General features: G+C 45.9%; 1 protein-coding gene across 1 annotated transcript; it reads right to left on the bottom strand.

Moving 5' to 3' along the window:
- Positions 1-4,772: 4,772 nt before the first annotated feature.
- cttnbp2nla (CTTNBP2 N-terminal like a) lies at positions 4,773-24,871 on the bottom strand. Its single transcript, XM_042089211.1, has 6 exons — positions 24,726-24,871; positions 20,310-20,417; positions 9,212-9,451; positions 8,186-8,293; positions 7,101-7,495; positions 4,773-7,013 (listed from the first exon to the last, which is right to left on the bottom strand). The coding sequence occupies exons 1-6, from the start codon at positions 24,738-24,740 to the stop codon at positions 6,068-6,070; spliced, it is 1,812 nt and encodes a 603-aa protein (XP_041945145.1). The 5' UTR covers positions 24,741-24,871; the 3' UTR covers positions 4,773-6,067.
- Positions 24,872-25,228: the final 357 nt, after the last annotated feature.

Raw genomic sequence — 25,228 nt, 5'->3', positions numbered from 1 at the left:
GCTCTTGATGAGCTCCACAACAATGTTCCACTAACCTCCATGCGCCAAATAAACCCAGGCATGTTAATGGACGCAGTGATACGCAGGGCATTAGACTTTGCAGTTCTCTCTGACCTCTTTGATATCCATAATCTACCCATAGCCTTTCCCTCACATGAGATGCATTTCATTGACATGATGGGATGTAAGCAATCCCTTGCGCATGCCCTGGACAGCTAAAGGCAGACATAATAAATCACACGATCATGTTTTTAACATGTCATTAAACTACAAAAATATACAGCGAGCTCATGGTGGGTTCAGAGTGTCCCGTTCTTCTCTGAAGAGACACTCTGTTGTGAAGTAAGTGTGTGTGTGTGTGCAAATGTAATAGAAGCTTGGTAACTGTATGCCAAACACACTGTTGAAAATAAAGCTTATCTGTCTGTCTGTCTGTCTATCTATCTATCTATCTATCTATCTATCTATCTATCTATCTATTAAACCTAAATGCCCAGACCCTGAATTCAAAGACTTTTAAGCCAGTAAGTTTATGATCCCCTTATCTCCAACCTGCTAGGTGTCTCTTTGCTATGCTTAGGTGGCATGCATGATATACATCTGTTGCTACAGTATCTGACATATTACTGAGATCAACAGGAGGCCTTGAGGCAACTAGTGAACCTGTTCTGGAGATGTATGTCCCATCTTTATATTGTCTTTTTCTTTCGCTATTGCTTTACAAACTGCAACAAGCTTTGGAAGTGCCGATGATCATCACAGCCAAATTACTATTGAGCCAGACATTTCTTGGATATATCAACATTGAAGTTTGATGGTGAGAGTGCTTTCATATGTGTCTTTATGTCTTCAAGTTGGTAGTGCATGGCTTGGTCATTCTGTGTTTCCCTGTCAGTAATTCATTGAGGAGGCAGATTTTGCATAAGTCACAGTACTAAAGTTCCCCATGAAGACACAGCCGAGCTGAGAATGTTTCTTTAGTTTAATTTTTTTTTAAGACTAATGGAACTCTGGTAAAATATGTCATGTGAGATGCACAGACACACTAATCAGTGTCAAGTCTGTGTGTAAGTCTGTGTGTGTGTGTGGGGGGGGGGGGGGTTGTTGGAGAAGCACAACTACAAGGCTGTCACTGATGTGTGGGGCACTGGGGATAATGGACAAATAAACAAACACAGTCTGACCTGCAGGTCATCTCCTGTCAACCTGTAGTTCCTGCTCCCAAGGGGGGCACGTCTGCAGTAGCGGACAATGGAGATGCATGCCAGCGAGGGGTACTGGCAGTAACGAGGGCAAATCCCCACATATTAGTCACAGCTAGGAGAAAGGTCAAAATAGCACACTTGGCTAAAAATAGTCCCAGCTGCTAAAAATGCCCTCACCGTAACAAAGATGGGGTGGATGACTGCTCCATGGTGTTATATGGTATTATAGTGACAACCTCTGGCAGGCCGGTTACAAGAGAGGTTTCCTTTGCTTTACCCATGTGCTGTCATTTATGAAGACCGCTTCTAGACCTTGTAGTTTTCCATCTGGGGTCTCTGGAGAATGTATATGAACTGTATATATATACATACTGTACACAATCCCACCATACATGTACACATGCATAAAGTATGTAGTTAGACAGAGACAAGGCCACTGCGTAAACACACACACACACATTTACAGACATATACACACAGTCAAGCACACAGAGGGCATTACGTAACCACTGATCCCTGTCGCGTATGCGACCTGAGCTTTCTTTGTCTGCGGAACAGGCTGTAGATTTTACAGTGACAACTCTATAACAAATTGTTTTGCTGGGCGGCTGGAGCGTGCAGACCAGTTAATTCCCAAAACAGGTGACGGCAGTGATGTGGCGAGGGGGCAGGGACAGGAACAGGGGACAGGACAGGACAGGACGGGATGGGATGGGGAGGGACGAAGGGAGGCGAGAGGGCATAGGACCTTGCTCCAGAATGCCCCAGCTGCGGACGGTGTGGAGCTGTCACTGAGCTCCTATTCTGAGCCAGCGCGTGGCCACGGCTAATTTCAGTCTCAGACCAAGCGTCAGGCCCCTGGAACTGAGGCAGGGGAAGCTCACCTCCACTTACCACTCCAGAGTGGGTTGGGGGAAACCTTCCCAGCATCAAAAGCACTGGGTTCAATGGACACTTTTGATCAGCAGTGGTCGGCCATTTAATAGAAATGTAACCAACAATCCTCTCCTAAATATGTGTTTTGGTGTGAAGTGACACTTGCATACCGTGTTCCTATCTGTGGGATGAGTTTTTGTGTGTTTCCAAGTTCTATAACTAGTCTGGTGTCAAGGGCTCTGATTTGATCCTTTCAGATAGCTGGGCGGCAATTAGAACTATGCACATTTTAAAATATAGAGGTACATTCCTCTGTATATTCTGCTAAAATGTAAGCTACACAAAATGTACAGATGGTTATTCCACAGTTCCGTTCAGCTAATGTAAAATAAAGTGTCACTTCCTGTCAGGCAAATTAAAAATATGAGTAGCAATGAAAACACTAATATCTCCCGTCATTCTTTGGGAACGCAGAAACAGTTTTTTTGTCTGGAGAACCATACGAGCCTCCACTAAATATCCCACATAACTGTAAGGCCTGTATTGGTTTTAAAATATTTTTTGTCATTTTTCCAGTTCTTTTATATAATTCTATAAAGCCTCAAGCACGTTTGGTCTTTCACAGTCAAACCCCTGCTCACTTTTGTCTTGTCATTCCACATCTTGTGCAATGTTGCGCAGTAATAATGACCGGCGATGCGCAACACAGTGCCCTTCCTCATTCTTTCCAACGACTCCGGAGAGTAGGGCGCCGATGCCAGCTGCCAGCCTCCCGTTACCAGGCCGCGGGGGTTTATGGACAGCTCAACTGGTGGGCAGGCATGCGTCCCTGTTGGCCCGCGCAACCTGTCCCCGTCCACCGCTCACTTCACAGGAATGTTGATGAGGTGACCCGCTGCCTCGGAGGAGGACACCGGCTGACAAATCATCCGCTCCCGCGTGCCATGGTGACGGACTGCAACCGGCTTTTGTGTGAATGCGAAGAATGTGAGCTCGAAGAAAAAAAATGCTCTATCAGCAACCACCACGGGCAACTTCACCACACATATTAGTGGTGAGGACCTGCCCCAGATGTCAAATAAAAACATGACAGACTGACTATGTGTGTGTTTGGATTGATGGAATACCGTTGCAAACTGAATGATCGACCACTGTATGCAGGGGCGTAGCACAAGATCCTGGGCCCCTGCGTAGGCAGTCCTGATGGGCCCCCATGTTCCTCAACCCAGGTAAAATAAAATATATTCCAGACTTTTCAAGGGCCCTCTCTCCTCTCTTGGACCCCTATAATCAGTAGGGGTTTTACCCCCCAGTCCGACGCCCCTGACAACACACTGAATAATTGGTGCCAAGGGTTCTTGAGCTGCCCGGATTCCACCACACAGAGACATAGGCCTACACTGACGTGAGTAACAGAATTAAGAGCTCCACCTCAAGTGTCAAAACCGTTGTTTTTTGAGAAATGCATTGCAGTTCATATGCAGGAATGCAGTATTTTGGACATGGTATCTGCAGAAATTCATTATTTTGGACATGAAACGGCATTGTACTTCAGAGAGAATGCAATATTTTTGTCCCATAACTGCAATTGTTTTGTTGTATGTTACCTGGCCTAAAGGCTGAGGTCCCATCAGTGCCAACACCAGTCTTTCAGTCACACACCACGCTTACCCACAAGGTATCTGACTCTAGCCTGCTTTCAGAGAGCAACAACATAAAACCCAAAGATTAATTTGAGCTGATGCACACACAGAGTGACCATCACTTGTTGAGTACAGCTGAAAAATGATATCCAACTGTTAACATGTTTCCCACGAAAAAAATCTGACCATCAACTGCTTTTTATTTTTTAGAATGTTACTCACCCGGCAGACATGACCCCTCAGTAGAACCAAGTATGGTTCTAATAAAGTAGTATAACACTGCCCCCTCATGGCCACATTGCACAACAACAGGGAGACATTTAAATGTCAAATGGTTTGGAAAGACCACACATGACGGTGCACTGCAGACTGGAGATAGTTTGCATGTCAGTCTGCAAGAGTCATAATGTACATGGTACATCTCAGTCTGGTGAAATGTGTTATTGGCTATCAAAAAGCAAGCAGTAGACACACCTGCTTCTAACCTGGAAATGTCCTTTCGTTATACTGGATTAAATTCATAGCTTTGCAGTGGGTTGCATAAGTTTACACCCCCATGATAAAGTTGACTAAAAAGAGGAATAAAAAATAATCTTTTGAAAATTTGATCTTAATGCCTTAATTTAGAAAATGAGAAAAAATTCAACCCTTAAGGACACCAATTTTCTTTATGAATGAATAATGTATTGTAAATAAATAAATGTTCTTCATTAAAATACAGGTGCCCCCCCCCCCCTGTTAAATTCCTATAGAGGCAGGCAGATTGTTATTTTTAAAGGCCAGTTATTTCATAGATCCAGTATACTATGCATCCTGATAAAGTTCCCTTGGCCTTTGGAATTAAAATAGCCCCACATCATCACATACCCTTCACTATACCTAGAAATTGGCATGGGGTACTTTCCATAAGATCGTCTCTTAATGCAAATCAAACCAGCTATTAGGCTAATTGAAATAAAACCATGCCAATCTCTAGGTATGGTGAAGGGTATGTGATTTCCTATTTACCAATAACAATAATGTAATGTAAGATGGCCAGAAGTGGGTGAGTAGTAGAAGACGACTACTTTAATGATTAAATAAAACAGGACACATTTTGAAAATTCACGTGAAAGTTTGATCATCAATTTCATACAACATTAATACAATCAGCCACACCAATCCAGGCTTCCAACAAGGCCCTCCTTCTGCCCCTTGAAGAGAGACCAATCACTACCGATTATCATAATGCAATTACAATACAGTGCTCATCTTTTGTGACTGTAATGATTGAAAATGGCGGAATATACTAGCTGCTGACAGACCCATCAACACAACTCAGACTTCCTAGACCCTGATTTGACAGCATTCTTTGAATTTGATCTGAAATGCACTTGATCATGGTGAATATGACATAGTGACATAATTATTATACATATATAGCCATACCTTTCCATCTGTAAGTAGACACTATTGTTAAATTTCATAGCATAAAAGCAATACAAACAACATTAGTATGCATGTATATGCAATTACTATAAAATGCAAGAAGTTAAAACAAGCTTTTTGTCTAATTACAGTATATAAAAATGTGTTCTGAACTCTTTATCAAACATGGATGTTTACTTGTGCAGCATCCTGGTATCATTTCTATTTTCCCATATCTTTACAATTACAAAATAGCTGTGAAAAAAACATAGTTTAACATGCAATTCATTAATATACATTACAGTGTATTCACTAAAGCCATTTGATTTCTGATTAACAAGTCATTGAGTAAATCTACTGCATATGAATACAAATATTTGGTCAAATAATGGAATGTAAATGCAGATACATATCACACCTCTGGAAGGAGGTGCCTAGAACAATTTTGGAAATTCATGTTTGCTACTCCTAAGAATTATTTTTGGCTCTATAAGCACCACCTGCTAAATATTGTGCCTGTCGACTGCATAATGTAGCAGGTAAGACACAAAAGGCCTGATGCGCATCCAGGCATGAGCTCTTGGATATAAATTCAAATATATCAACAGTACCATAAATATAGATGCTAGAGGCACTTGCACTTTATTTTGCCCTTGTCTAATTCAGGATGAAATTTAATAAAGCTAATCCTATACCAACATAAGCTTAACTAGGAAGACATACAAAGGCAGCATAGGAGAATTATTCATACAAAATAATACACTAGTCAATAATCTTTTTGGAACATTTTCAGTCCAATAGTATAACAGTCGCTGTAACTAACTTAGAATAGGTTTGGAAGACAGTGTTTTTGGTACGCTGTGCTTTGACATGAGCATGACCGCACACGTGTACTCAACATATGGAGTGAAAAGGGGTGTGCAATACGACCCAGGGTCAGCCGCTGGACGACACCACCATGTCCAGCTCTTTGACCCCATCCTGGCCGCTGGTGAGGCCGCAGCTGGCCGGTGACAGCTGCTCGGCGAAGTGGTTGTGGTTGGCGCGGGGCACGGGGGCCGGCGACGGCGGGGCCTGCGCCAGGCCTGGCTTCTTGGGCGGGATGGGCGGCGGGTTGCCCCGGTCAGCCCTGGGGATGGTGGGCGAGCGGATGCCGGGTGAGAGGGCGCCGATGGGCACCCGCGAGGAGGACGAGAGGGAGGGCGAGCTGGGCGCCACGTTGCGGTAGTCCATGCCAAACGGGGAGCTGTTGGGGGCAGCGGTGGCGGCGGGCTTGGCTGTACCCGCTTGCTGCTGCGGCTGCGGCAGGGTGAAGCGGGACAGGACCTGGGTCACGGTGCTCCGGGCCATCTGCCGGGATGGGCTGGCTTCGGGGGACGGAGTGCCGCAGGGCGACAGTGCCCGCGGGGAGCAAGGGGAGCCCGTCTGAGGCGGAGACTGGGACTCGGGGTCCGGGAGGCCCTGGAACTTGTGGCGGGCAGCGTGGAAGCGCTGGTGGATGCCAGCCTGGTAGGAGGACTGCAGGCTGGCTGAGTTGGCACCACCGGGGGATGCACCGGACGTAGCAGTGGTGGCACCGGGCGCAGATGAAGACGGGGATGCCCGGCCCGCCCGCTTGACCAACAGGGGAGATGAGCACGGGGAGGCATTGAGCGAAGACTGACCCAGGTTCTGCTGCGCGTGCAGAGGCACACAAGAGCGGCTCTCCAGGTGCCCGTTCTCCTGCGCGCCGTTGTCTTTCTCCTCCTCCTCCTCCTCCTCCTCCTGCTCCTGTGCAGTATGGTGGCCATTCATCTTGGGGACCTCCTCTTCCTCTCCCTGTTGCTGCTGCTGCTGTGAGGTCACGTCCATCTGTGTGTTCACTGACCTCACCTCCGGCCTCCTCTTCTCCTCCACCTCCCCACTCTCTCCTCCCTTTCCCCTTCTTCCTCCTCCTCCTCCTCCTCCTCCTCCTCCTCCTTCTCTCTGCAGTGCCTCCTCCAGCTCCCCCCTCAGCCTCTCCAGCTCCTGCTGCAGCGTCCGTCCCTGGGCCTCCTCGCGGCGGAGTCGCGCCCGCAGCTGCTCGCGCTCCGTGTCCACCTCGGCCAGCTGCTCCTCGGCGCGCGCCTCCGTCTGCAGCGCCCGCTTGTGCTCGGCCTCCAGCTGCGCCCGCAGGCCCTGGGTGGCGCCGCGCTCGCGCTCCAGGCGCCGCGAGGCCTCGGCCGCCCGCTGGGCCTCCTCCTGGGCGCGCGCACCCGCCCGCTGGCACTCGCGGGCCAGCGCTGACGCCAGCTGCTTGTGCTGCCCGCGCTCCTCGTCCAGCTGCTCCTGCAGCCGCCGGTGATCGCGCTCCAGACGACGCGACTGGCCGCGCTCAAACTCCAGCTGCCGGGGGGAAACACACACATGAGGACACACACACACACACACACACGCATGCACGTACACACAGGTTTGACCGAAAACACACATATGCACTTGCACAAAAAACATGTGAAATATCTACTTCAATAAGAGCAATATACAAAATGCATATAGAAATTTCACATTGGACATTTGCATGTATTTTGAAACATATTTGTGTATACTTTTGTACACAGACACAAACTGTAGTAAGTGTGTTAATATATACAGTATTAACACACTTACTTACTGTTAATATATTAAACATAAATCATTCATTAATCACCTGTCTGTCTCCATATAGCCTCTCATAGAGTAAAGGTCAGAGCGGTCAACTACAGTATCAACAAATATAGAATCTCTGCTTTCACTTATCCCCAAAACAATGGCTTAATTCTATCTGGATATACTCTCACAAGTGACGTTTTACTGTAACTAAAGGGTTCTGTTTGCTTTCAGATAGTGTAGGATCCATACTAAAAAGTTCACAGACAGAGCCAGGCATACATTCTTGACCCAGGTCAGCTACGCTGTGTTACTGAAAGACATGAGTCAGTACTAAAGAAGCAGGAGTTTGTGCCAGAATGTCCTTCATCGCAGCAGGTTGTTCCTGCAGAGACAGCGCTGTTTGTGTTGGCCAGGAGTCCTCCGCGTGCTCTGGCAGCGTCTTACCTGCTGCTGCAGACGCTCTCGCTCCTTCTCCAGGATGCACGTGACGTCGTCACCCTCGGCCGTGTCCTCTGCGTGCCGGCGCCTCTCCTCCTCCAGGTCCGCGATGACCTGCCATGACCACACGGGGGCGACAAAAAGGCATTAGACCGACAGCTCAGCTCAGCTCAGCTCAGCTCAGCCCTCCGAGGCTAGACAGATTAGCCTGTGTGGCCGACTGCTACGTCAGCACGCTAAAACAGAAACACCAAATGAGTCCTCCGCTTAAACCCATCATAGAAGTCTGTGAGTGTCCGCCAGAATAAGGGTAAGGGGAGGATAATGACAGCTGATCTCATTTGAAACAGGAAATTGACTGGACACTCTACACAGGTACGATGACCATAGACCTGGGAAGGTAACACAAGCTCAATTTACAGTCAAAAGCCTTTACAAACTCTCACAAGGAAAGTTATGATAGGGAGAGAGAGAGTTATATTCTTTCATTTAATACACCTTTTGTCATTCATTACTAAGCTGATACATTCCAACTGAAAATACCACTCATTCTTCTGTTAAAAACGCTCCATTACACCCTGTTTTAAAATAACAACCTCCCTGCAGCGATCTCATAAACGTGCAGTAGAGCGCCGTGTGTGAGTTTAAATACACCATTCGGTCATTTAACAGATGGGTGTGATAAATCACTGTGGATGGCAGGATCTCATAAATGACCTAACAAGAGTGGGCCTGTCTTTTGCATTGTCTTGCATATAAGGGCATAGAGCACTGGCACACTCTCATTGCACTGACAGCTTATGGAGACTAAGGGAGCCATGTCTTTGGGTCTGTGTTTGGGTCAGTAAGAATGTATACCCTGCGGTGCCTGCTCTCAGCAGACCAGTTAGCCTAGCCTTGTGTGAACTGTGAGAGAGTGAGTGAGTGTTGCAGCCCCCTAACCTGGGGTGCCGGCTATCAGCAGACCAGTTAGCCTAGCCTTGTGTGAACTGTGAGAGAGTGACTGAGTGAGTGAGTGTTGCAGCCCCCTACCCTGCGGTGCCGGCTCTCGGCAGCAGCCAGCTGCGCCAGCATCTTCTCCTGCATGCGGCGGCAGTGTCCCACCACCAGCTTCAGCACGGTCAGGGGGTCAGGGTGCACGGCCGGCTCCCCCAGCGAGGGCCCCGCCCTGGGGCCGCGCAGCGCCTCGCCGTCCCTCTGCAGCGCCAGGAAGGGGTCACTCAGGTTGAACTTCCCGTAGCGCTCCCGGACGTACGTGTTCCTGTGCTGGGCCTAAAGGCGGAGGAGAGGGAGGGGAGAGAGAGAAAGGGTCATTACTACCACAGCCTAAGACAGTTTGACTGAAGCTATCTGCAATCAGACCTGGGCTGAGACGCTAGTCAGCAAAAGGTGGATGACTTTAAAGTTGTGTTGAGCGTGGAGGAAGACACAGAATATAGAGTAGAGTAGAGGAGAGAGAGAGAGAGAGAGAGAGGAGGGAGGGGAGTTAAATAAAGACAGCAGAACTGGAGGCATCAGAGGCCCCTTAGGGCTTGTTCACAGTCTACGCAAGCAACGCAGACACAGTTGACAACGCAAGGCCCACACAGGTTTTGAAGTGCCGTCTCATAGTCTACGCAAGCTACGCGAACAATGTGCCCCCATCAGAAATAAATGACATGGCACTCTTGGCACATTTTGCTACAGAGTTACACGCCAAACCCTCATTGTGTAGCTGGGTGTGTTCATGTTTGTGTAGTTTGGGTAGACTAAAGTATGAATCAGGCCAAAGTTTATGGGTCTTAATTAGATAACGAAACAGAGGACAACATGAGGGTCATGTCATGGGACAGTGTGTTTTACCCAGAGAGGAAGAGGAGAAAGTGTGAGTTTTTAGTCTTGCAATGTATGTGTCAAGAGGGAGACAGAGGAGAGGGGAAACTAGTGCACACAGGCCTGGTGGTTTGTATGAGTGAGTGTTAGAGAGAGAGAGAGAGAGAGAGAGATAGAGAGATACTGGGCGTGTTATGACCATGGGACAGCGTGGTATAAGTGAGTGGGTGGATATGAGTGAGTGGTCTTTACAGGTTTGGGTGTTTTGTATATGACGGTGCAAAGACAGAAGAGGCACAGTCAAGACAGGAGACAGAAGAGAAACATGAGAACAGGAAAAAAGAGCCACAAAAGAGGGAATATAAAGCAACAAATGACTAAGAGACAGCGAGTGGGCGAGTTCCAGAATCTGAGCACAACTGGAGCCTGGAGACTTCGACCATTCGCTCTGGATTACAGCTGACCGGCCTTATTACCTGACAGGCCAGAACGTCCATGTGTGTTTTGAACAGAGCAGGGATAGATAAACATTCCGACTCTGCGTTTAATAACTTCACAGCCCGGCGCTCCGCAGCGGGCCTTTATCCGTGCCTGGGGACGTTCAGGTGTGGGCGGCACTGCACCCGGTTCTCCTTCTCTCCCCAGCGGCACACACAAATCCCACTCATGTTGCCCACTAAACAGGAAGTTAGACACAGCCGCTCCAGTGCCAGTGCCAAGAGCAACAGAAAGCATTTTTCCAAATGTGTGTGTGTGTGTGTGTGTGAGCAAGAGAGAAAGAGACAGAGAGAGACAGAGAGAGAAAGAAGTTGTCTGTGTTTATGTGTGTGTCTTTGTACATGCAGCTGTGTGTGTGTGTGTGTGTGTGTGTGTATGTGTGTGTGTGTGTGTGTGTGTGTGTGTGTGTGTGTGTGTGTCTGTTTCATCATGTTTCCGCTGAACTCTAAACACACTGGAGGAGAACACCAGCAGGGGTAGAGCGTCAATAACAGTCTGGTTATGTGAATCATACACAATTCAATAGCACCCTACGCACATTGGTCCCGCACTCTGGCCTGCCGCTCCTTCTGACTTGTGGTTTTCTGTCTCAGGAGTCTCACTAATGTCTGCCTTCTGATCTGGTGAACAGATATCTTTCCCTTTGGTTTCCAGCTCATCAAACAGCGCAGATATGGCAGATCACATCATCTGATGAAGGTTGCGTCTGATCAAAGGAGGAGGATCGTCACAAGCGAATCCCCTCGGGCTGCCTAAGTGACTCCACTTGTTTGAAAGCCAAGTCTTTCCATGGCCCATTTAACTGCCTGACCCCTGACGGCTCCAACACACATCTGATAAACCTGTGGCTAACAGTTAGGTTATATAAGGGCTTCCCACCCATCCGCCCTGCGCTTTGGCTGTGAGCTGGAGCTTCAGCTTGGCCTTGGGTATAATGGACCGGTCTGCACAGAGAGCATGCAGCTCAGAGCACCCTCATACTATATGTATGTGTGTGTGTTTGTGTGTGCATGTGTGTGTGTGTGTGTGTGTTTTATTCTGAACATATGAAGATGTTTGTGTGTGCATGTGTGCATGTGTGTGTGTTTTACTGTGAACATATGAAGATGTTTGTGTGTGTGTGTGTGTGTTTGTGTGTGTGTGTGTGTGTGTGTGTGTGTGTGTGCATGTGCATGTGCATGCATGTGACTGTGTGTGTGTTGCTATAATGACGTGTAAATGTTTGTGTCTGTGTGTGTGTGTGTGTGTGTGTGTGTGTGTGTGTGATAGTGTCCCTTGTGAATTGTAAACACAGAGTGCATGCTTATGTCTGCCGTCTGCCACCCACCCCCTGAGGTGTTGAGATGTCAGCCATAAGGCCATGCCCACTACCCAGTCTGCCTCAGCTCTGAGCTTTGATTTGGAGCTCCAACTGGCCTCGTTATGATGATGAAGGGAGCATGCAGCTCAGGACAGCCTTATTTATGTGTGTGTGTGTGTGTGCGTGCGTGCGTGCGTGCGTGCGTGCATGCGTGCGTGTGTGTGTGTGCTTGCTGAGATGTTTTTCACAGTGCCCCATTGATGACCCATGAGGCCATGCCCTCTGGTCAGTCTGCTTCATCAGTGTGTGTGTGTGTGTGTGTGTCTGTGTGTGTGTATGAGTGTGCCACGCTGTTGTGATGGATGCTTCCTCTGCAGAAAAAGCACACAGCTCAGAGAGCAGCCTTGACGTGTGCTAGCAGAAATCTGTTTGCTATTAACACCCCCACATCCTGCCTTCAGTCCCCTGAACATCAGTCAGGCGGGGGCCCCAGAAAATAACCATGACCCCTGCACTCGACTGACAGAGGAACCAGAAGTGTCTCCAGCTTCATCCAGGGTCATGTCACTACTGCTTCTCCAACAGAAGTTTAAAAACAGACAAGAACAACAAAAATAGTTTACAACTGTAACCAGTGATGACAAATACCCCGTTTTACATCACCATGCAGTTGATAGTTGAACGCACAATCCATCTTGATGAGCCAAACTAATTCTCCTAATCCGTAACCTTGCTGGCTTTCAGCACAGGAACCTTTTCAGCTACCCTCACAGGGGTCAAACATTTGACCTCAATGATGGTTAATCTCAAACAGACAGTGAAGAAGAAGAAAATAGAGAGAGAGAGAGAGAGAGAGAGAGAGAGAGAGAGAAAGGGGGGGGGACTAGTGGAAGAAGCTAGGCTAGGCACAAAGGGAGTCTGTTTGCCTGGCGTGGCTACCCCCACCCCTCTCCTTCCTCCTCCTCTTCCTCCTCCTCCGTGCATCTGCTGATGAGTGTTCTTGTGTGGAAGTGGGAGACTGAGGATGAGGCCAGCTGCCTGATCTCTCTCGCATTCCTCTCATGATTGCCTTTCTAACAGACGCCGGAGAGAGAGAGAGAGACAAAATGTATGTGTGAGAGAGAGAGAGAGTGAAAGAGAAAAAGCATGAGAGACAGAGACCCTTTGACCTTAACTCTGGACATAACCTTTCTGAAGGGCTACACGTCTGTTGAGCTGTTGCTTTTGATTGAGTTGGCTGGTGATGAAATGAACAAATTATTCGTCCAGCCAGATGAAATCTGGCGTTCCTATTTTTGTCAGCAAAATCTAATTAACCTCCTTGAATTCCTGGACATGCTTGTAAAGAATTAGAAATGGACTGGAGCTTATCATGATTTTCGGATGTATTCCATAAACATTCCATAACTTTACATCAACAGCATGAAATTTTCATAAAACACAAAAAGAACCACAACGTCCAAAGCTAATATGCAGTGCATCTATTTCATGTGCGAAAAGATCAGGAATGTCCATCTAACCACACTTGGATTCAAATAAACCGATTTTTGGACTCAAACACAACCGATCTAACCCTGACATGGTGAAGCTCTATGAGAACCTCTAAGGTCAACGCTGAAATTGCTTCAGAATGAGGTGTTATTAGTCTAGTGGGATCAGAAAGTCTCACGTTACGATAGAGTCAGACGGCAGCCTACTAGTTAATGGTTCCAGTCCTGCTCTGATACTGCAGATCTACACTGACATTCATTTTTACCCAAAGCAACTTTCAGTACAAATCAGAAAGGCCTTTTCCTCAATGTGTGCACTTCCTGGATATCGAACCCATGATCTTGGTGTTCTCAGTACAGTTCTTGTTACTTTATCAGTTGAGGCAAAGGAACACAGCAGAGCTACTCCAAGGTCTGGATGTGTTCCACAGCCACAGCTGAATGGCTGAGCAGAGGATACCTGATGGCTGCCACTTAGTTCTAATTACTTAGAACCAGGGTTCTAAAGGAAAGGTTCTGTAAGGTTGATTCTGGAACAGACCCTGTCCAGATTCTGTAGAACCTTCCAAGATATAGGACCCCACACTTTCACAAATCAAAGGGGCCGAGAGGACTGAATGAAACTGAGAACTAAGCAGACTGCTGACTGTTGGTAGTCAACAATCAGCAATCACTGAGCAGAAATGCTACAACAGGATAATAATTTCCAGAGTTAACCAAGGCCTTCCAGGGAATCCCTTCCTTCCTCGGGAATCAACCAACTGAGAAGGCAGCCAATGAAATTAACTTCTCACTCTGGAACTGGCCCTTACCGCTAGCCCATGCAGACCATGACACATGACCAGCAGCTTTTCGACTTCTCCATGGGTCAACCAACACCGGAGTGCTGGAGGAGGAGGGAATTTGTGTTTGGGAACGCTAGAACATTCTTCTGTGCTTGAGCGAATATCTTTGAGTTCAAGCAGAAACCCGATGAGGTCCGATTACTCCATAGACTCCAGATTGAAGTAGAATGGAGGGCAGGGCAGGGGGTGAAGTCTGTATTATGTCTCGTGGAAGCAGTACAAAGGTGTGGGAAAAGTAAACCATGCTAGAGCACTTAAACCCAAACAGAAATGTGCTATCAGTGTGAGACAGCTGTAAATAACTCATCAGTACTAGTTTAAACATTCCTCACGCCATCCTGGAAATTTCTATCCTAACCTAGACAGATATCCATTACCATTATCACAGTGAAAACTATCATGGGAGAGCAACTATATTATTTACCGCACACTGGGTTTACTGAATGGTCAACCATGGTTAATCATTTTACTTCTGAGTTGGACATAAAGTCCTTCACATACAGTGTGTGCCTTGTGTGGCAGGAAATAGTCAAACAACAGCAGGACCACAAAATCCCAATACGCTCAACTGAGAGTGGTTCACTCACATAAAGATACCACACTCTAACAGAAGCTGCCTTGGGAATCCGGCTAGACTGACAGTCAGATAGAGAAAGCAAATATTGGCTAGCTGTACAAGACTGGATTTAAGATTGAGTGGTGCTGGAAGACCTGTGTGATCCATGTTAGATAAACGCTAGACTATTCTAGAGTCAACTGCCAATATGTTTGAGTGAATGTCAAAGTTGAAAAAACAGAAATCTATGGCACTATAGTACTCAATGTGCTTTGAAATCATTTATGTTCTTTCCAAAACTTTTATTTCAGTGCATTGGTACTGTTCAGCAAATTATATGCACATACACATTTTACAGTTTGGAAACATGTATTTATGTGTTTTATAGCTCTCCATTTCTGAGTTCGTCATCAAGTACTTCAGTTTTGTGGCGGTTCAATGCATTTACACAACACACTTTTCAAAACGAAACGATCTCACATCTGAGTATTTCAGCGACAAGCTTCTAAATGTAGCTTTTCTGCAACTTAACACAATTAAATGAATCACTAAGATACGACACATAAGGGGCAACTAACGGCTTGTGGCACAAAGGCTCTCCACGCTCCCAAGAAGCCACCACTGCCTTTTGCTCTGCCTCTGTTGACCAGGAAGTCTGGAGTCTCCATCAGTGTAAGAGCCTGATGGCGACCGTCCCAGAGAACTACTGATCTACTGATGGCGCTCTGAGATGGCACTCATTGTTTGGTCGCTAATCCTGCACTGGCCAGTTAAACCGTTGGACAGTCTGAAGTAGTGGAATAATCTCCCCAAGCGTTGTTACCCTCCAGATAGCAACAGACAGATCAGGGCCAGATCTGGGCCAATGGGTGAGCATTCACAGGCCAGCTGGAATACAAGTGCTTGAGGAGATTAGCCATCCAGGGACAGATAAGGGCAGCTATGGCAGGCTGTCAGAGTCGAGCGGTTATCAGTTGACATGGTCCCCTGATGGCCCTCTCCTCCCGAACCTGGAAGAGCTTACAGACAAGAAGAATGTTGGCACCAAATACAGCAGTGAGACTGATGGCCTGCAAAGATACTTCTGAGTGGCAAATGACCCACCTCACTCTAGCAGCCACAATGCTCCCCCTACTCACGTCAAACAGAGATTATTTACTGGGCTGACCTCATGTGTGAAAACAAAACTACTGGATTAAGGTTTGTTAAAATGTAAAATATAAGAAAAGATGCACTCGGGATGTCAACTTTCTAAATTGGTACATAGTGTTTTGGTGTCCCCACAATTGGGAAAACACTGAGAAACCACACAAAAGTTGAAAAATTATTGGTAAAAAGATACTTTAGTAATAGGTCCTTTATTCATTGAGCTGACACTTTTATCCAAAGCGACTTACAAATGAGAACTAATATTCAAGCTAAACCGCAGGGGAGACCTTTATGTAACAATAAATACTGTACTACTTTTACAAACACAAAGTTGAAAGTAAATAAAGTTGTTTTAAAAATGTTTTTTCTCCTCCATGGGCTACAACAGTCTCTCTCATCAATTTATCTGCTGTGTTTACATAATCTATGAGTCATGGTTGCTATGAAGCTTTGTTTTGCTCTAACAGGATCTTTGGATTATTCCATTTCCCATTTTGGGGCTATTCAAAGCCAAACCTGAGCATCATTTCCTCTCTGTCTGTCCATACTTAGTTCGCAAATCCAAACTTCCTCCATCAGCTGCGCACTTAAAGACTAGATTAAAAAGCCAGACTTTCTCAGTGACTAACGGAACCTACCAGGGCTTTGGCAACCGCACAAACTGGCAAGGCCAGCCAAAACAATGACGGTGAAGTCTGCAGTCTGTGACCATTCATAAAACGACCAAAAAAACTCTTCAAATATGCAATATGCCTCACTGTTAAGACATGCACAAAATGAGTGACACAGTGACTGTACAATGCCTCACTGTAGTTGCTGATCTGATGCAAGTTGACACATGCTGACTAAGATAGTCAGACCAGATGGTAGCTGGTTCTGGTTGAGGTCCGGCCTGAATCTGGTGCTGATTCGGGAGATGAGTGCCAGATCTGGGCCAGATCTAGTCTAGGGCTGGTCTGGGGAGAAGCTGTGCGACACGTCCCTAATGAGCTCATTGCCGGGAAGGAGCGAACATCATGACTGACGGGAGATTTGTCTGAGTCACCAACGAAGAATGGCCACCCAGAAACCACAAACAGTGCTCACTTATGCAGCTTGGTCCTTTCAAAGCAAATGGCTCTCACGGACACGTACTATACTTCATGGGGGCCTCCACATGCATGGAGTACAACACCAGAGAATCCTCTCTAAATTGACTGGGAATCTGCAGAAACGGACAGACCTGGACATCGTCTACATAAGTGGCCACGTCTCTAAATGTTTTTTTTCCCCCCCTCCACGTAACCCAAATAACGAGATGGCAGTGGTCTCTAGCCCAGATGTGCCCCAGACCTGGACTGGCGCTGGACCTCAAGTCCAGCCCAGCTTCTTTGCTCTGCAGGACCTACGTCTGCTCCCACGCTTCATGAGGGAGCGTGACAATAGCACTGGCTCTATCTGCCTATGGATCTCTGAGCAGGGGCCTGTTCTTTTCTCTCCTGCCAAAGTCTTTTTTTCCCTCTCTCATCCTAAGCAGAGGTCGATTTTTTTTTCTCACACTGTGCTTTCACAAACACGAAGCGCAAAGATAGCATCGGCACAGCAAATCACCAGTGCACTTAACTTCATGTGCTCAGCCACACAGAGGATAACAACAGCCCCAGTGGTGGAGGGAGGGGGATGGGGCCACATTAAGAGCTGACAATGATCTCTTCATGCTGAAGTGACACCAGTGTCAAATTCACAGAACTTGGTCATCGGGGGGGGGGGGGGGGGGGACTCTGAAATTGGACTCTGGGAAAATAACTTGCATGTTCAGCCCACAGCCCTCAGCCCAGCTGCTCAGCTGAAACTCGACAGACACAGAGAGACACAGAGAGAGAGAGAGGGAGAGAGAGAATTAGAGGATTTAAGTATAATGATGAAGAGGTAGAAAGAAAGAGAGAGAGAGAGAGAGAGAGAATAGGAGAATAAGAGCATTTAAGTATAGAGGTGGAAAGAAAGAACAAGAGTGAGAGAGAGAGAAAAAGAGAGAGAGAATAAGAGCATTTAAGTATAGAGGTGGAAGGAAAGGACAGAGCAAAAGAGAGAGAGAGAGAGAATAAGAGCATTTAAGTATAGTAATGAAGAGGTAGAAAGAAAGAAAGAAAGAAAGAAAGAAAGAAAGAAAGAAAGAAAGAAAGAAAGAAAGAGAAATAAAGAGAGAATGAGAGCATTTAAGCATAGAGGTGGAAAGAAAGAATGAGAGAGAGAGATAGATAGAGAGAAAGAGAGAGAGAATAAGAATGGGGATCCACTGTTTAACAACTCTTCTCTCTATCTCTATTTGTCCTCATTGAAAGGTCCAGTGTTCGCTGTACCTCCAGCTTGTTAAAACCTCCTCAGTGAATAGAGGGACTGCATGCAGCGACATGCTCCCTGCCCGGGTCGCCAGTTTTTTCCACTGTGGAGACAGCGCAGATGCTTCGATCCTGTCCATCATTTTGCAAGCGGTAACTCTGAAACCAGGTCATTCGTTTCATGAGAAACAAACAACCATGACAGGCACGCAGGTTTCTGTTCTACTTGGGTGGGAAGGGTCAGATTTAAAAACTTGGATGGAACTTGGTTAGAATCACAGAACACATTTGGCCCATACAGGCAAAAACATTGTCTTGCCAACAACTGAATTGTAGGAAGTGGCAAAGTAACGGCTTTTGCTGCAGACTTGAGTCTGTCTATTTTACAGTCTATTCCTGATGTCAATGAACACTAGGCCAGATAAATTTAGAACGAATTAGAAGTCTACCGCTGACACACACACACACACACACACACAGACACACTCATTCACACAGAAACACACATACTGACACACACACACACATACATCCCCACAGAACCAGCTAGTCCTGCAGTTTATTTCATTTGCTCTGTGTGTCTCTCCCTCCCTGACTGCTGGCAGGCTATGGCCACTGTAGATCAGCTCAGGCTGGAGGACTGGAAGGCCAGTTTCCGCCAGGAGTGTGGGAAGAGAGCCAGACTCCGCTCTGGAATGTACGAGGGGGTACTTCACTGCTGCTCAACCAAAAAAAAAAAAAAAAAAAAAATGGGGGTGGGGGGGGGGGGGGGGGGGGGGGGGGGGGGGGGGGGGGGGGGGGGGGGTTTGGGGGTCGACACAGAATGGATCACATTCCGGCTGCGAAAATAAGCAACAGTCCCAAACAATCTGGAGATGATGATTAAAATGTTTAGGTTTTCAAAAGGTTTGGTATAAAGTAAAAAGTAAGTGTGCAAGACACTGTGAACCAAGGTGTTTTGAAGCAGAAGCAAACAACATTCCCTAAAGAGACTTGTTTGTCAGTAATGTTAACCACGCAAATATGTTCCAACTCAAAACAACCCCAAGATGCTTGACCTCAACCAGCCGCCATCATTGCCACCAGGCTAAAGCCCCAGTCGCTTATCTTTGTAACCTAGCATAAAACGACCCTTGGTCCCATTATGCGCTTACATAACAGGATGCAACAGCGGTGAGACAAGCATCCCTGATAATGGCTGGCTCTGGCGTGGACGCAGATCTGGGCCAGATCTAGGCCAGCTCCGAGCAGGAGCGAGGCAGCTGAGGTATGTGCCCGATACACATCTGCTTCCCATCGCGTGGTACGGCGCTAATTTCTCCCCTGGGCACGGCGCTGTGCCACGCTGAGCTCAGAAAACCTCGGCTCCACCCCGTCGCCCACATCCAGTCTTTAATGCAGCCCAGAGCTCCAGTGCACCTGCATAGGGGCGAATGCACTACAGCCAACGCACTGAGTCACTTGATGATGTTGCGTGGTCAACCCAACCACATACTGTACTGCACTAATAACTACCCCATCCCCAATCCCTCTCTCGGGTAAGCCTCAACCAGATGGGTTCCCCCATTCTGACTTCAGCTGGGCTCTGCTCAAGTCGCTTTCATCAAAGAACAGAGATTTTCTTGATGATTACTCTAAGGGATTCAAGCCTGGGGCTCTCTACAGTGCTTTGAGACTATGGGCCCTAATTTGAGAGATGGGCAAAGTGTAAGTATAACAAAAGCTAATATAATCAACTACGCAAAATTAATTTGCTAATTTCATACCGTGGGCGAGACCTTAACTGCAAACTGCTCCCACATCCCTCATGATAACTTAGTTCATGCACGTGAACTTGGTTGGTTGATACTTTACACATTGCCCTGCCATTTCAATTAGAGCCTTATGTCTACTGTTAATGCCACTATACAAATTATTAATATTGGAAATTGAATAATATACTGTTTTTGTGTATTTAAACTAATGTAAATGTGAGTGATCATAAAAAATGCTACTAAAGGCTCATAGTCATGTCTGAGTCATTGTGTGGCAGTGAAGTGTAGACAAACCAGTCGCGTGGATAGGCTAAGAGGCTTGCCCCCTGCAAGGCTATTTAAAGAAACAGCTCAGGAACACACACACGCTAGAAGGTCATGTGACGATGTATTTCTGTGGAGACTCACTCGGAGGGCCTCGATGACCAGGTCGCGCGCCTCCAACTCTCCCTCCAGGACGCTGAAGAGCATCAGCAGTTCGGCCTTGCTCAGGTTCTCCATGTTCATCCTGGACTCCTGAGGGCAAAGGCCGGACACAAACAATCATCCGTATGTCCAGATCACGTGGTAGGACATGACACGACAATACCATATTCAACAGGAACAATGCACTCAATTGACTTGATTGTGTTTATATTGTATTGTGTGTTTATATTGTATTATATTTATATCGGCCTAGCTATGAACATTTGCCTCAATGGCAAATGTACACTGGTAGTAAGAAGAGAGAAAGTTTTTGAGGAGATGGTTACAAAGCTCTTGATACGCAGGAACTGCACCAATAACAACAATGTAACACACTATTAATTAATGAGCATGCTCTTCTCTGATCTCTCGTAGTCCTGGTTTGATATGTCTTGAATGTCCCCTTGGGGATCAATAAAGTATCTATCTATCTATCTATTTATCTATCTATACACTGTACCTAGGGCTAGAGATCCACTAAGAGGAATAATCAAAGAAACCTCTAGCCTAGCATGTAGGCGGCACCCAAAAGTAAAAGCAGAAGAGAGAAGTTGTATTAAGGTTCCACTGAGTGTGCTTGAAGTTCCAGTGAGTTAGCAGACAGAGCTCAGCAGCAGCAACTTCACACAAATGTGTTCCAATCCCATGGATCTAACACATTGACAAAATATGCAGCTAATGCTTTGAGTCGACTATCAGAGTAATAATTCTATGACTATAAACATATGAAACCAATATGAGAGAGAGAGAGCGAGTCCGAGTCCCAAAAATATTTTCAGCTCCAACCAAATCTGGATCCAGGTTTGTATAAACTGGGACACTATCAAAATGATTTATTGATTAAATGTGCTGATAATGTTTCCTGTGGGAGAGGGCACTGGCTGAGCAGTAGCCTACATTAACTTCAGCAGAGGACCTCATCATCAGACTGCCCATCACCAAGCAGGCCCTATCTATTCCTCATGCATAACAAATGACTGTTGGGCTTTTTCCCTTTCACAGGCTCGTAAATTATTCTCTCTTCTAGACGTCCTCTTCCCTACACACCACAACACATGGAAAGCAGATTGAGACGCCACTGCGTCCATAGTCTAAGAGGAAGAGGTCGAGTCCATTAAAGAGGAAGAGGGTCCCTTGAAGGGGATATGAAACGGGTTATACCTAAAAGCCCTACGAACGTCTGCAATGCCTTACAGTAAATTGGAGAATGATTTGCAATGCTTTGTTTCATACCATATTCAGATTCATCGCCAATTTCATTCTAATGCACTCAAGATGCTATGTTATATATATATATATATATATATAGGCCCACATATATATATGTGGGCCTACACTGGGATACGTAGTCATTAGAAACAAATACATTCCCCCTTCTAAGAAATACCAGAGTGTTGTGTCAGTAGTTTCATTTACTGGTACATTTACAATATATTTACATGTATTAATTTAGCAGACTGTTTTATCCAAAGCGATTTACAGCAAGAGTTTCCCCAGTAGTTTTGATATCAAACGCCAGTCAAGCCTGGGTATGCTTCTCTCAATTATATCTTGGATAGAGGAGAGACATCTTATTTAGTGTTTGAAATAAGTTGTGGCCACTTGTAGCGCACGCACACATTTCTTGGTGCTGCACTGACTCTGTTGACATGCTTGCGGCGTGCACTTCATACATCCACCACTGCAACAACCAACCAACACATGATGGCTGGTGTTTCCAGTGAGCGCTGTCACTTTGGGACTCTCACGCACTGATGGGAAAGGCAACATTCGTCTAGCCACAGGGTCCAGATTCATATCGAGTTCAAAGGGGGAGACAGCATCTCTTAAATTAAACAGGCAAAAGTAAAGACACACACATGCAGTTAAAAGGGACTGAGATCCTTGGGCTTCAAACTGACTGTTAACTTTTTCATCCTCTTATCTGCACAGTGGTAGGCCTATATTTGAGCCCATGCCAGCTGTAAGGAGGTGATAAATAAAACTGACAGTAACAAGTACATGCTGTAAGACATTTTCAATTTCAGACATTTTACAACTCTATGGAAAGAAATCCTTTATGGACACTACGAGAATCACAGATACAAAATGTACCCAAACTAAATCTGTGCTCTCTCTCGCTCTCTCTCTTTCTCTCTCTCATAATTGACTAAGGCAACTCCAGTCTCTCATCTGATGAGGCATGCCACGTCTAGTTAGCTGACAGTGCCAAGAGGAGCTGATGTTAGTCCATTCCGTTACTCTGCTGCCGGAGTGATTGGGTCCATATGGCCCTCTTCAACTTTTAGCCTCAAATGACTGAGGTGTTTCAGTCTCCGACACGTCGCGTCACTTTGCTTGCCAAACTTTCCACTTTGTCAGGGACTCGGGGACCGCACTCGGCGCATTGCATAATGGCCTCGGAGGCGGCTGGAGAGTTTTTTCGGCTACCGTACTACATCAGACCGCTGACTGGCCCTCCCAGCTTCGACCGACTCTCACGAGGCCGAGGGCTATATTGACTTTGGCATGTGAAATTACACCACAGGCTCCAGTGACACAGCGAGTACCAAGAGTGATTTTGGAAATCTCTGATGAGACAGATATTCAAAGAGCCAGAAAAGGGAGTCTTAAGAGCAAAAGCACGTGATCTGAGTACATTTACAAACAGCTTGATCTGTCAACCATCACATGTACAACTATGTTCACAGAGACATTTTTTGTTGTTGTTACCACACTGGTGGTTTGTGGTTTGACCATGGGAACAGTGTTAATTACAACTCTGATCCGCCCCCAGACTCCTTTTAAATCCCGCTAATTTCACAGCCACTCGTAACTGCTTTCATACAGAGTTTGGCTGAGAACGGCTTCATATAGAGACGAGCTGACGTTTCCCGCATGTACAGTGTACTTAGCTTGGGCCAGACCCGTTTCAGTGGGCCTATCAGCTGTTCAGACCGGTGGGGAGATTGCAGGGCCTCACAGCTTGGTATAGCCTATACATTGCAATTATTTTTTTATGATAAATGGACTTCAGCAATCAATGAAAAATAAGGGTTTAATAGTACCTGCTCTGTACATCCAACATCATCTTATCCTCCATTTGTAAGCCTCTGTCCTGCTTCTTTGAGTCTCTTTGACTGCTGAGCTGCAACCTTTTTCCAAATAGGATACTTAGGAAAAGGCTGCTGTTATCCACAGCAACAGCCTGGGAACACCAAATATTCCCACACTGTTTAACATTTAGCTCCCTTGGAAAAGGCTCTGGGGGTTGTAATCCCTTTATCCTTGTTGTCTGGTTCGACTGCTCTTTAAGAGGCCTATGCAACAAGGTAACTGTACACACATTTTATCCAATAAATCATCTATTTCACACTCATTAAAATGAGACTGCATCGAAGAGCTCAGTGACCTGTCAAAATGGGGCTAACATTCCCCGGCTGTCTGTCATCGTCCCGGAGCGGCTGTCCCCAAGTCCCGCTTCACCCAAACAGATGTCAAGAGCTAATTATTGAAATCCCCTGGCCTCCTTTAAGCTACACCACCAAGGTCCTCTTAAGCAAATTTCTTGCTGTGACACGAATACAACTGATACAGTGCACGGTGTTACATACACAGAAACATTATTTAACTACCAGTAGGCCTATCTTCTCTAGTTTATTACATCTCATTACATATCAGTCATGTCTAGACAGGATGATTTAATGGGTGTTTCAATAATTGTTGCATTTTATATTAGGCTACACATTTACTAAGCAAGAAACCCAAAATGCTCAACAAAAAGAACAGCATTACAAAACTGATACATTAAAGTATATTAACTCTGTTGTCGATTACAGGATAATAATTTAGGAAAACTGATATATTTGCCTTCTCTAACCAACACCATCAATATTCAGAAGATGGAATAAAACTTGCTACAAAGACGCACCGCTGATGGCGTGGGTAATAAAGGTAAATCTGAAACGTTAACATTAATTAACGTATGACATTAATCCCTTATAAAACTCAGTAGACTATGACAACAAACACCACAGGTAGAATACAAGAATATAGGCCTAAATTCCATAATTCAATCGCTCATACATCACTTAAATTGACACATTCATTGTTTGAAACGGAACACGGTACCAAATCACAGTTTGTCTGCGAGTTTTAAAAGTGAAATGTTGATATAGCCTACCATCCCAAAATAGGATATTCACATGTTATGCATCTGGACTAAACTTGAAGGGATCCTCACAACGTTGACCAGCCTCTCAAGCAACAAGGCATCGCTGTTTAGGCAACGCTTGATGACTAAAAATGAGCAGATACAACTTACCAAACAGTTCATTGAATGCAACAGGTAGCGGAAAACAAAATAATGTTATAGCTTACCGTAGTAGGTGCCATTCCAGGTTAGTTTAACTCCACCATCAAAACGGTTGCCGAAGAGACTTTAGCGAACTATGATGAACCGAAGCCCAGCGGAAAAAAGGGTAAAGTGTGTGGCATGCGATGGATCCAATCGGCAAGTCCGATTCCAAACTGTTGACCAATGAAAGGAGTCGCTGGATGGAGGCAGGGTTAGGAGGATGTCGCATGGGTTTAGAACTAGGTTCTTTGTGTACTTTTTGTAACCTCTTCAATCCTCTTGTGTGTTTTCTGTTCATATTGTCTTCGTGAATCATAAGTCTTTTAATGGAACTACAATTTTACGCTTTTCTATACCGGGCGAGAAGGATAAATCACAGGGCAAATCCAAGAATAGTGCGCGATACCCACACAAAGAAGATCTAGGTTCGTGTATGCAATTGAAACCTAATCCCATTGTACTGAACTTTTAACTTTAACAAAACGATTTTATAGATGAAAAGTTCAGTGTTTGGCAGAAAACGCGT

The sequence above is a fragment of the Alosa sapidissima genome, chromosome 4 (genome assembly GCF_018492685.1).
Source record: "Alosa sapidissima isolate fAloSap1 chromosome 4, fAloSap1.pri, whole genome shotgun sequence".
Classification (NCBI taxonomy): domain Eukaryota; kingdom Metazoa; phylum Chordata; class Actinopteri; order Clupeiformes; family Clupeidae; genus Alosa; species Alosa sapidissima.
The sequence above is the reverse complement of the archived record's forward strand: the minus strand, read 5'-3'. Positions and strand labels throughout refer to the sequence as shown.